Source organism: Nansenia antarctica (assembly GCF_963989245.1).
Source record: "Nansenia antarctica genome assembly, chromosome: 5".
Classification (NCBI taxonomy): Eukaryota; Metazoa; Chordata; class Actinopteri; order Argentiniformes; family Microstomatidae; genus Nansenia; species Nansenia antarctica.
In genome coordinates, this window is record NC_137690.1 from 8,661,258 (window position 1) to 8,674,719 (window position 13,462).

At 46.6% G+C, this 13,462-nt stretch overlaps 1 protein-coding gene across 1 annotated transcript in view; it reads left to right on the forward strand.

The window, feature by feature from the left end:
* Positions 1-548: 548 nt before the first annotated feature.
* tmc1 (transmembrane channel-like 1) overlaps positions 549-13,462 on the forward strand; it is a gene marked incomplete at both ends in the record, with an annotated part of 15,110 nt that continues 2,196 nt past the window's right edge. The window contains 18 exons of the mRNA XM_080531319.1: positions 549-598; positions 3,008-3,184; positions 3,607-3,697; positions 3,867-3,948; positions 4,254-4,360; positions 4,587-4,685; positions 4,820-4,962; positions 5,265-5,409; positions 5,507-5,701; positions 6,000-6,179; positions 6,499-6,651; positions 6,893-7,021; positions 7,284-7,351; positions 7,659-7,898; positions 8,234-8,359; positions 8,471-8,549; positions 8,855-8,996; positions 9,211-9,360. Coding sequence (XP_080387445.1) covers positions 549-598; positions 3,008-3,184; positions 3,607-3,697; positions 3,867-3,948; positions 4,254-4,360; positions 4,587-4,685; positions 4,820-4,962; positions 5,265-5,409; positions 5,507-5,701; positions 6,000-6,179; positions 6,499-6,651; positions 6,893-7,021; positions 7,284-7,351; positions 7,659-7,898; positions 8,234-8,359; positions 8,471-8,549; positions 8,855-8,996; positions 9,211-9,360 — 2,356 coding nt within the window. The remainder of the gene's footprint in view (positions 599-3,007; positions 3,185-3,606; positions 3,698-3,866; positions 3,949-4,253; positions 4,361-4,586; positions 4,686-4,819; positions 4,963-5,264; positions 5,410-5,506; positions 5,702-5,999; positions 6,180-6,498; positions 6,652-6,892; positions 7,022-7,283; positions 7,352-7,658; positions 7,899-8,233; positions 8,360-8,470; positions 8,550-8,854; positions 8,997-9,210; positions 9,361-13,462) is intronic.

A 13,462-nucleotide genomic window follows, 5' to 3' on the forward strand; every position in this document is an offset into this window, starting at 1 on the left:
GGAGAAGAAGAGGATGCCACGGGAGACTCTAATCACGTCTGAGAGTGACAGTAAGATGTTTCTGTAGGAGGGTCATTGATTACGTATTGATGAGGCGGGTCATTTTGCTTTATGATGTATTTGTTAGACCGCATATCAGCTCGACTTGTAACTTGTCTCAGTTCCTATGCTCGCTGAAATGGTATGATGATATTTTGGTGTCTGTCCTCAGACTTGGGAGAGCAAGTTATTTTGTTTTTTTTAGGTGTTTGTGGAAAATGTTGTTGACGTGATGATGTAATACTCCCTAACGTCCCCTGTGGTCTTTTGTTTGCTTGTTAAAAAATACCTTTTCCCCAATTAACTTTTCCCTCCGCTTTTTTATTTTCTTGGTCATCGCAAGAAAAAGTAATCTATGCTCGAACCAGGGGCCATTGGCAGTCATTATGCTAGTGCTAGCTACGTTTTTATTTTTTAAATAATGATATTAATAATCATAATAATAATTATGATTATGATTATGATTATTATTATTGACAGTAGAGAAACTGTACAGGGGGGTAGACGTGATGAGGAGGTCTCAGGAGGGCCAGTTAACGTGCAAGGAGGGACAGTTAAGGTGAGGGCAGTACTGGGTGACATTGACCTTAATCCTAACCCTATCCCTAACCCTAATCCTTTGACCCCTGGTTGCCCCCTCAACCAACCCCCCCCACACACACACACACACACACCCACCACCCCTCCTCTCTCCGCCAGTTTAGCCCTAGGTCCGTGCCTAATTAGGACAGGTCTTTGTATCCTTTGTGTTTCCTGTGCTGTGTTTGGCACGTTGGTAAATGACCCGTGTAGCATTCGCCGCTCCGGTTACAGCGTGGACACACACCGAGCGACCGCCAGGTCTGCAAACATCTGTTCCTCCTGTCAGAGGTTCTCTTTATCCGCCCGCCAGGGGACAATGCCCTAGGGACATAATAGAGGACGGCCTAGACAAAGCTGTGCGTGAGAGAGTGGGGTCAGCGGCGTTGCTGCTGAGGTCATCAGAAAGGGACAGGTGATATGATACGGGTGAGGTCATCGTGAAGAATTGGGAATAAAAACACAGAATAGAATAGAGGACAGGGTTTATAATAAAAACTGAAAATAATGTATTCCCAAGTACGACTTTGAAAGGTTATGTACATGATTTCACGAACTTGACACAAGCTGACATAAGTTATACATTATATCTGACTCCAAAAGATATTTCACGGTTAATAATGATTGATAATGCTTTGCTCTTCCCTGGGTGACAGACATTCGATCTGTATTCGGGCCTGAAGAGAGGGGGGGCATTGATCACCATTCCCACTGGAAGATCAAATGATCGCTGCCTTTGTCTCAGCCACATTTCAACACATTTAAATCAAACAGAACATCCCCAGCAAAAAATCTAATCCGTCTACAATATAAATGGAGAAAGTCTTCTCGCGGTGTCCAATCCCAAACCCATGTGTAGCCTAGCTCCTCCCCTCTACTCACCTGTGGTGGTGGTGGTGATGATTGCGTCTTGACGCTTGTCTTCAACTTCCCCCATCAAACACGGATGGGTGTCCGTATTGTAAATATGACATGACATAGAGTGTATGTAACTGTTTTCTTTGAAATCACTCATCCTGGTCTTCTCTCTGCAGTCAGCGTTGGGCTGGAGGATGCAGGTGGGTGGTATCCTTGGTGACGGTATCTGTCAATCATCACCACTTTCTCCTTAGTCACCCACGAAAGAGGAAGGAACTGATGTTACAGTTCAAATGACTGATAAACAACATCTCCTTCCTGCCTCAGCCAGACACTGCTCACTGGTTACCATGACATCTCAGTCATCCAGTGTATCCTGTGGTGGGTTGGGCTGGACTGGGATGGTTGGGTCTGGTTGGGTCTGGTTGGGTATGGGAGGGTACTAACTGGAGAGAGGTGTTGGTATGTGGCATTGTGTCCAAGTCAGGAGACACTCTCCTCCCTGCTCCCTTCATGTTGGAGCCCCTCACTCCTCCTCGCATGACCTGTGTCCTCCCTGTCCCCCTCACACGACCCGCGTCCTCCCATGTCCCCCACGCATGACCTGTGTCCTCCCTGTCCCCCTCACACGACCCGCGTCCTCCCATGTCCCCACGCATGACCTGTGTCCCCAATTACCATTGGATTAACAACACACACACACACACACACACACACACACACACACGCACACGCACACACACACACACACACACACACACACACACACACACACACACACACACACACACACACACATACAGAATGTAACACGTCTCTTATTTTTACTGTAGATGAAGAGGACCCAGTCGTTGACTCTGATGAGGAGCATGGTGGAACTGAAGAAAGGGAGATGGAGAAAGAGAGCGACAGAGGGAAAGAGAGGGATAGAGGGAAAGAGAGGGACAGGAAGAGGAAAACAAATGCAGCCAGACGAGGCGCTTCCAGAGCAGGAAAAGGGAGAGAGGAGGTGGAGGAGGTGGATGAGGTGGAGGAGAGACCAGAGACAGAGGAGAGGAGAGGAAGAAGGAAGAGGGAGAAGGAGGGGAAGGGGAGAGGGGGAGAGGAGGAGGAGAGACAGGAGGATGCAAAGAATGGGAAGGTAGCCAAAAATAAAAAGAATCTCAACAACGAAAGGACTAGAAAACAACTGGAACGAGAGGAGGAGGGAGAAGGGGATGTCAAGGGGAAGAAGAAAAATAGACGTGCCAAAAAAGGAGAGAAAAAGGAGGACAGAGGGAAAGGAGGAGAGAAAGAGCAGACGGCTCGAGTCAAAAAGAAGAAACATAAAAGAAGAGTTGAGACAAGGTAAAGCCTCAACCACCTCTTGTTGTTTTCGCCCACCTTTGCCCACCTCCACTCCCAACTGCCATATGGTGTTCACAAATCATCATTCTCAGGGAGTATTTACACTACATTCTAACAACCACCACTAACAACAACAACAACAACAACAACAACAACAACAACTTTCCTCTCTTCACTGTCTCAGCTCAGAGCCGGAGTCATCCGAGGAAGAGGAGGATGAGGAAGAGGCGGAGGCGAAAGTGGGGGTTTTCACTCCGGAGGAGTTGGAGAAGCTGAAGGAGGCGGTGGATGGGAGGAAGAAACTCATCACCACCCTGAGAGTGAAGCCATGGCCCATGAGGAAGAAACTAACTACTCTCCGGTACTGACACACCCCAGAGAAATATAAATCTATCTGTCTATCCATCTATCTATCTATCTCTCTCTCTCTCTCTATCTCTCTCTGTCTATCTATCTATCTATCTATCTATCTATCTATCTATCTATCTATCTATCTATCTATCTATCTGTCTATCTGTCTGTCTGTCTGTCTGTCTGTCTGTCTGTCTGTCTGTCTAAGTATCTATGTATGTATGTATGTATGTATGTATGTATCTATCTATCTGTCTGTCTGTCTGTCTGTCTGTCTGTCTGTCTGTCTGTCTGTCTGTCTGTCTGTCTCTCTGTCTTTCTGTCTATCTATCTATCTATCTATCTATCTATCTATCTATCTATCTATCTATCTATCTATCTATCTGTCTGTCTGTCTGTCAGTAACAGTGGTGGTGCCTCCTCTCTCTGCAGGGAGTCCCAGGAGTTTGTGGAGAAGTATGAAGGAGCTCTGGGCAAAGGGAAAGGCAGGAAGCTGTATGCATATAAGGTCATGATGAACAAGGTAAGCAGTCGTTGGTCTGGTAGCGTTCCATCGTCACTGACCTGTCAACTTTGGGTCAGTTTGTGTGTGTTCTTTGGCATGGTACGCACCTAGCTATGTACTGTATTTACTTCTCAGCTGTCAAATCCTGCAATGTAGGATCTGATTGTATCGCTCGTTTCGTTGTTAGAAATGGATGAAGTTTCAGCGAGACTTTGGAAACTTCAAAACAGCCTGCATTCCATGGGAGATGAAAATCAAAGAGATTGAGAGTAAGTCTGTATTTGATTTTCTTCCCTATTTGATCCCCTTCCCTGTTAGGCCTAGGGCATTATTTGACCCAATGAAGGTTACTCTTTCCTTTTCCTGAAACGGAAACACAAGTGCATAACATGTATGTGTCAAAACTGTAAAGACAAATACAACAAAACAAAAATAGTCATCGGTCCTCCGATGAGGTGGCAGTGCCACAAAGCCTTTGGTCTGGTGACTATTGTGGCTTGTTCTGTATCCTCTACTACATCATCTTCATTGGTTTGGTGAAACATCAATATGGTTGTGTTTTTGTGTCTTGTAGGCCATTTTGGCTCCTCAGTGGCCTCCTACTTCATCTTCCTGAGGTGGATGTATGGTATCAACATGATCCTGTTTGGTCTGACCTTCGGCCTAGTCATGGTGCCCGAGGTGACAGACCATCTGATCCAAAACTCATGATACCTCCAGAGCCCACATATTCTTCAGAACCGTTAACCCCCCAACCCCTCCCTCTCACTATTCCCCTCCCTCCCTCTCTCTCTCCCTTTGTCTCTCTCTCTCTCTCTCCCTGTCTCTCTCTGTCTCTCTCTCTCCCTGTCCCTCTCTGACTCTCTCTCCCCCCACCCCCACCCCCCTCCTCTCTCTCTGTCTGCAGGCGTTGATGGGGAAGCCGTACGGGTCCATGCCCAGGAAGACCGTCCCCAGAGCAGAGGAGGCCGGCGCCATGGACTTCTCTATCTTATGGGACTTTGGGGTAATTCTCATATGTTTCCCTTGTGTAACGTGATCACTGTTACTGTTATGGATATTACTGAAAAAAAGATCATGACACTGAATTGAAATGTGAATCTATGTGTGTGTGTGTGTGTGTCTGTGTGTGTGTTATAGGGCTACGCCAAGTATTCCGTCCTCTTCTATGGGTACTACAACAACCAGCGCGCCATTGGCTGGCTCAAGTTCCGCATGCCGTTGTCGTACCTCCTGGTTGGCGCTGGGACAGTGGCCTACAGCTACATGGTGGTCATAAGGACGTGAGTACATACTGTGTGTGTGTGTGTGTGTTTGTGTGTGTGTGAGAGAGAGAGTGTGTTTGTGTGCGTGTGTGTGTGTGTGAGAGAGTGTGTTTGTGTGTGTGTGTGTGTGTGTGAGAGAGTGTGTGTTTGTGTGTGTGTGTGTGTGAGAGAGAGAGAGAAAAGAGAGTGTGTGTGTGTGTGTCTGCATGCCTGTTCTGTCTGAGTCTCTACTAGTCTCTCAGACCTCCCCAAACTCTCACTCCTATCTTCATGTTGAGCCTTATTGAGTCTTGATTGTTTGACGCTGATTCGTTTTGAAGGATGGCCCGTAACGCCAACGAGATAGGGGGTGGAGAGGACAACAGCTTTAACTTTGCCTGGAAGGTGTTCACCAGCTGGGATTACCTCATAGGCAACGCGGAGACAGCCGACAACAAGTTTGCCTCCATCACCACCAGCTTTAAGGTAAACACACCAACCAGTGTGTCTGTGTGTGTGTGTGTGTGTGTGTGTGTGTGAGACCTTGGTGCACTGACCTCCCTCGATCACTTTGCCCTCTCAGGAGGCCATCTTGGAGGAGCAGGAGAGCAAAAAGGATGACAACATCCACCTGACCCGCTTCATGCGCGTGCTAGCCAACTTCCTGGTTCTCTGTTGCTTGGCAGGAAGTGGATATCTCATATATTTTGTGGTGCGACGCTCTCAGAAGTTTGCCCTGGAGGGACTAGACAACAAAGGCTGGTGGGAGAGGAATGAGGTAGCGTTATGTGTGTGTGTGTGTTTGCGTGTGTGTGTGGGTACGTGTTTGTGTGTGTGTGTGTGTGTGTGTGTGTGTGTGTGTGTGCGGGTGTGTGTGTGTGTGTGTGCGCGCGCGCATGTGTGTGTGTTTTATGTCAATATATAGAGTTCATACCTCATACCGTTCATACCGTAAACATGTTTTATGAGCATAAAGACACATATACAAGCATATCATATACGTGTAATAGATATATAACATCATATTATGGTATATGAAGATATGGACGTTGTACGTCTGTGTGAACGTCCTCCAGGTGAACATGGTGATGCCCCTGCTGGGGATGTTCTGCCCCATGCTGTTTGATGTGATCAGTGCGTTGGAGAACTATCACCCCCGCATCGCCCTCCAGTGGCAGCTGGGGCGAATCTTCGCCCTCTTCCTGGGGAACCTCTACACCTTCATCATCGCTCTCATGGACCAGATCAACCTCAAAGTGAGTCTTTCACAGCCTGGCGGTCAGGTCCTGTTGGCACCAAGTTGGCCAGAACCTGGAACAACACTACTGTACAGGATCTATCTGCTAGCATGGCGCTAACTGGATGTATTACAGTCAGTATTAAATGAGCTAACAATATTAGCTTCCAGTAAAAGACATGATAGGCCCTTGCCTCACTTTGAGGCTGTAGCTTAGAGGAGCAGTCGGCATCTCATTGAGCACAATGTGTGTGTGTGTGTCTGTGTATGTGTGTGTGTGTGTGTGTGTGTGTGTGTCTGTGTATGTGTGTGTGTGTGTGTGTGTGTGTGTGTTGTAGAGGGAGGAGGAGGAGGGGGTGATGATGAACATGACTCTCTGGGAGGCCAACCTGTACAATGGTACCGTGGGAGAGAACAACACGGCTCCACCAATCACAGCTCACCCTGCTGACGTACCACGAGGCCCCTGCTGGGAGACCATGGTGGGACAGGTACGGTGTGTGTGTGTGTGTGTCTGTGTGTGTGTGTGCCTGCGTGCGTGTGTGTGTGTGTTTACGTGTGCTTGCGTGCCTATGTGCGTGCTTGATTGCATGCAAATGTCTGTGCGTGTGTTTGTGTGTGGGTATGTGTGTGTGTGTGTGTGTTCATAACTGTTCTTTAACTGTGGTATTCTTCACATTCATGTGTATTCTACTGTACTGAAGTGTGTATCATGTACACTTTGCCATGTAGGAGTTTGTCCGACTCATTATATCCGATACCATGACGAGCTACATCACCCTCCTGGTCGGTGACTTCCTGCGTGCCGTACTTGTGCGTTTCCTCAACATCTGCTGGTGCTGGGATCTGGAGGGCGGATTCGTGAGTGTGCTTTCTGATAGGCCCGGAAACCTATTTAATAATAATATTGATGTTAATAGATCATTGGAGGCTGGTGGAGGTAGAAATCTGAGGATGGGCTCATGGTCATGCATGGACTGAAATGAGGAATGGTATCGAACGTGTGTAATAGATTCATCTTGTTTTTTTTTATCATTATTATCGTGGGATGTATAGATATCCCATGGTATTGTCTTTATAAAATGTAATCTAATTTCTTAACATTTGTCTTCGTTTGTGTTAGCCCTCCTACTCAGAGTTTGATGTCAGCGGAAACGTCCTGGGGCTCATCTTCAACCAGGGGATGATCTGGTAGGAGGAGGCTGCTGCATGACCTTCAGTGGGAGTCAGAATGAGTTTCTTTGTGACCCTCTCTTTCCGTATTAAACACCTCTCTCTGTCTCTCTCTCTCTCTCTCTCTCTCCCGTTCTCCTTCCCTCTCTCTCTCTCCCGTTCTCCCTCCCTCTCCCTCTCTCTCTTTCTCTCTCCCTCTCTCTCTTCTCTCTTTCTCTCTCTCTCTCTCTCTCTCTCTCTCCCTCCCTACCCCTCCCTCTCCCCCTCTCTCTCACTCTCTCTCTCTCTCTTTCTCCCCCCCCCCCTTCCCTCTCCACCCTCTTAGGATGGGTGCGTTCTACGCCCCCTGCCTGCCTGCTCTCAATGTGTTGAAGCTCCACGCGTCCATGTACCTCCAGTGCTGGGCGGTGATGTGCTGTAACGTTCCCCAGGAGAGGGTGTTCAAGGCCTCGGGCTCCAACAACTTCTACATGGCCATGCTGCTGGTCATCCTCTTCCTCTCCACGCTGCCCGCCATCTACACCATAGTCACCATCCCTCCCTCCTTCGACTGTGGCCCCTTCAGGTGATGGAGAGACATACCGTAGCCATACTCGGTCTGAGGAAACATGCACATACACACAGACACAGACACACAGACACAGACACAGAGACAGACACAGACACAGACACAGACACAGACACAGAGACAGACACACAGACACAGACACAGACACAGACACAGACACAGACACAGACACAGACACAGACACAGACACAGACACAGACACACACTCACACTCACACTCACACTCACACTCACACTCACACTCACACTCACACTCACACTCACACTCACACTCACACACACACACACACACACACACACACACACTCATATGCCTGATCCCCCCTCTGCAGTGGGATGAATCGCATGTTTGATGTGATCCAGGAGACCCTGGAGTCCGACTTCCCTGCCTGGTTTGTCAAAGCGTTCAGCTACGTCTCCAACCCTGGTCTGGTGCTGCCCTTCATGCTGCTCATGGTGTGAGTGTGATTTCCCCCGAGGATCAATGTGGTGTTCACCTCAGATATCTCATCAAGATATGACCTTGCCTTGAGTAACATTGCCTGACATTTCGTTTCTCTGACACCTAGTTTGGCCATCTATTATTTGCAATCCACATCCAAATCCTACAAAGAAGCTAACTTGGAACTAAAGAAGAAACTTCAAACTGTAAGTCATCAGTTGTTGTAAGTTGATGTAAGAAAGATGCACTCATTCTATTCAATACTATTATTTTCAATTTATATTCTGTTCTATTTTATACGATATTCTGTGATACTAGCACTAACAACTTCTGTCCACCAGAGAGCAGCAGACTAATAGATTATCTATTGTCCTCACGACAACAAAGTCCCTTCCAGAGATCTTAATAGAAAATAAATGGAACAATGTTATTTTGCTTTTACACTACACTGTAGTGTCCATGGCTACACTTAGTGGCAGTTAGTCTTGCAGCTTATTATTTTCCTCCGCAGCAAAATGAAGAGAACAAGAAGAAGAACAAGAGAGCAGCCCTGAAGGCAGCCATGGATCTGGAGGAGGCTCAAAACACAAAGGCTGTGTCACAGTCGGCACGGCAACAGAAAAACAACAATGCCTCACAACAAGCTCAGAGGGGTGAGAGCACTAAGGGCATGTTGTTATTTAGTAAACTTTGACTATTTTCATATTTTTTTGTTACTGATCATTCACAAGTTCGAGTCGCAGTGTTACCCCAGCAGAACCCAACTCACACTAACGTTTCTTATGCTGTCTCTTCCCTCTCTGCGTCCTCTCCCTCCCTCCCTCCCTCCCTCCCTCCCTCCCTCCCTCCCCTCTCTCCCCCTATCAGAAGACAGAGTAGAGGAGAGTGGTGGGGGTCAGAGGGGGTATCAGGGGAAGAGTGGATTCCACCCCCCTTCTCCCGAGGACCCAGGGGGGCGTGTCCCTGCCACCAGACCCCCCGCCCCCAGGGGCCACGGAACACTGGGGCCCCTGCCAGGTAACCCACGGCAACCAGGACCCAGAGTGCAGAGGGCTCCGAGCTTACAGAGGCACTGAGAATGACTGGACTGGAAACCACAAGCACTTTTTTAATCGAGACACACACACACACGCACACGCACATGCACACACACACACACACACACACACACACACACACACACACACGCCCACGCACGCACGCACACACACACACACACACACACACACACACACACACACACACTCACCTTGTAAACACTCTCATAGATGCAGAATGAAATGCAGAGGCTTATTGTGTGTTTCATCTTAAACCCTCACCCCCCGTACCTAGGGAGGAACTGGTCAAGGATACAGATGCATCTTGAGGTGTTTTGTTAAATAAGCAGGATATGATTGCCTGTCAGTATTGTAAATGACCACAGGTTGTACAATTGTATATTATATACCTTTCAATATGTTTCACACAGTGTTATGTGAACTATGAGTGCAACAGCACCTTGAGATGGGAACATATCAGTCTATAAAGTGTTGTTATGTGTTATGTGCCCTGACTTGCACTGTAACTCATTTCTCATTTAAACACCTATCACCAACAAAAGTGTCGTAAAATGTGACTTTAACTCAATGATCAATACAGTAGGACATTAAACCCAATGGGTCTAATCTCTACCCTTCATTCACCACTCCAGAATCACATAGAATCATCAGGATCACATAGAATCATCAGAATCACATAGAATCATCAGAATCACATAGAATCATCAGGATCATCAGAATCACATAGCACCATCAGAATCACATAGAATCACCAGAATCACATAGAATCACCAGAATCACATAGCACCATCAGAATCACATAGAATCACCAGAATCACATAGAATCACCAGAATCACATAGAATCATCAGAATCACATAGAATCATCAGGCTCATCAGAATCACATAGCACCATCAGAATCACATAGGTTCATCAGAATCACATAGGATCATCAGAATCACCAGAATCACACATTTTTCAGTATAATATGGTCCCAGCGGGAATCGAACCCACAACCAAAGCCTTGTTAGCACTATGTTCCACCAACTGAGCCATAGAGGACCACATAAACAGAGGGCCATACATGTGTTTGATACCATCCATGCATTACAATTAGCCTGCCCTCCGCAGCTTCAACCTCTTCAACCTCCGAGCTTCAACCTCCACCAACCTTCACTGCCAGGGCCTTATGTCATAGATACTGAAGAGGGATATACATGTCACTCTATACGTACCTCCAGGGATAAACACAGAGGATTACACAAGGTCACCTGGGTGCAAAGAAAGCTGCATCTACTGTACATGTTCACACTCAGTTTCCTGTTAACATCTCTCAACTCCGGGAAAGTGTTTGGCTGACCAATAGTTTTTGAAACCTACATTGACGTTCAATGTCATTATTCATGTTTTACCTGGAAACAACAGAATACTGCACACAAACTCCAATGACATCCTTGAAATGAAGGCGCTGACAAGAACGAACAAAGCACTTTGGAGAACTACCGGGTAATGAGGAACAGTTAGCTCACTGTCAACGACTATTGACAATAGCAAGACAGGAAGATAAAAATCCAACTAATCCAAACCATTAACTATTCATCAGACATGTCCAGTGATTAACCCAACTAGCTGAGCTTGGTCAGAACAATTTCCATCTCGCATTCCAAATTCACATCAACATACTCTCCCCATGGCCTGACATATGGGTATCGGATGTCCTAATACCTGTTGCCTTCCAAGCACTGATTGGATAATGAAGTCACCCTTCACTCATCCTGTCTTTCTGTTTCCTCCCTGGAGATCCCTAGGGAGATACTGTACCCACCACGACTGATTGTCTTGGCTTTATCAAGATTCATTAGAATGAGCTTGATCATCGAGCCTCAACCTCAATCCTCCCCACACACTTCTCGTCTTTTGGTTTGAAGGTGGGAATCGGTGCAAGTGGACTGTTTGAAACCAACCAAGTGCACGGAAGCCTTAAAGAAATTCTCATAATTAACGCCATTGACATTTATTCATTACTGAGCACCCGAATAGAATCCATTAACATTGCAAATGCTCATGTTCAATTCATGGCCAGTTATCATTAAGTATTCATTCAGAGTTATTTGAGATCTCAAGAAACAAGTAGGCTCTTATCTTCCATTTTTTTCTTTTCATTCCTTTAGCACAGTTGGCACTCAGCTTCTTAGCAGACTGGTGAAAGAGAGGTAGACTGGTGAAACATCATTGTACAGCTGGCAATTAGTCATCAGCGGGAAATACACTCACAATACTATTCACGATCCTTGAGTTAATCCCAAGATTGTCCTACTGGCCGGGTTCAGACAAAAGGATGACCCCTCCACTGCCGTATCCCAGCGTGGGTAACGACTACCCCATTGGCCGCTGTCTCAACCCTCCTTCTTAGCCTCTGCTTGGCCATCTCCCAGTCGCTATGTTCCCTGAATGGGCCGGACGTCTGAACCGTGACCGCCTACCTCTAGATTACCTGATTGCCTCTCCGTGTTATAGTACTACAGCCATGTCTTATTCACGAGCGTTAATGAACGGCAGAACGGCACGTCACTGCACAGCATCACTGCAGCACTGATTTCTCTCTCCAACAGGCCTCTCCGGGCCCACTTTGAAGACCACAGAGGGCACAAAGGATTTTTCGGGGTTAGCGTTAGAGCAGAGGCTATAACACACTACAAAAGCCACATTAACATTTAGGCTAGGCCAATTAACAGAGCTATATCAATATAGAGCCCATGCCCTGTCCAGGGGTTCTGAAAGCGACAAGTAACAAGTGTGCCCACTGCCCATGAAAGGTCTCAGCATTAGCCCTACATGTAACATTTAGTCCTCTACTTTATATCACAGCCAGTATAGATTAGATTAGATGTATTGATTAGATGTATTGATTATACATCATTAGATTAGATTAGATGTATTGATTATACATCATTAGATTAGATTAGATGTATTGATTATACATCTAGATTAGATGTATGTCCCCAGGGGGAAATTCAATCACACTACAGTATACATATATATATATATATATATATATATATATATATATATATACAACACTGTATAACACAGACAACAACAGACAGTACTACACATGACAGATACACAAGTACACACACTCAGCGCAGTCTATTATTTAAGGCAACAATGGCTGCGGGGATCAGACTTTTGCCAAAGCGAGCCCTTCTGCATCTTAGCGTTCTGTACCTACGCCCGGATGGCAGTGGGGCGAGGTACAGATTGAGTGGATGGGTGATGTCCTGTTCTATTGTGGTTGCATGCAATGCATGAGATGGCCCTGTTGTTCAGTGCTGTGAGGTTAGGTGCGGGGAGTCCAATTATCCTGGCAGCAGTGTTGGTGATGCGTGTGAGTTTGGCCCGGTTGATGACTGTGAGCATGTTGAAGAAGCAGGAGGAGCAGTACATGAGGATGGGCTGGATAATGCTCTGGTACAGTAGTAGGAGAAGAGGGGGGGAAACATACAGTCCTTTAAGTTTGCGGATGACGGATAATCTTTCTTGGCTCCTTTTAAAGATATCGGTGGTGTGTTGGTTGAAACTGAGTTTATTGTCCAGTGTAATTCCGAGGTATTTAAAACTGTCGACCATTTCAACTGCTTTATCCCCAGCCTGAAGCAGGACCAAGTCTTCTGGTCTGTGTGGCCCTAAACGTTTTATCTCCAACTTCTCTTCCAAACTCAAAGTAATACACCGCACGGTCAACAAATAATCTACACGTCATTGTTAGCTAGCTAGAGAGACGTACAGTAGATCAACTGAATTGCTTTGTCACGTCAGGCGTATTGGCAATCTGCGTCAGCAGTAACTGTTGAAATTACCACAGCGCTAGAGTGTTGTTTATCCTGCGGTCAGGTAGATGGAGTAGAGGTCATAGAGATGTGTTCATGACAATTAGCAGGTCAAGTGCGATCAGGTGTGCTAAACAATGTTGATCCTGAAAATAGCACTCATATTTCACACCCTCGAGCGCTTGCTTGACTGAAGGCCTATCTCTTCAGTCTTCACCTTAACTACCCCTCCTAAGACCTCTTCATCCCCTC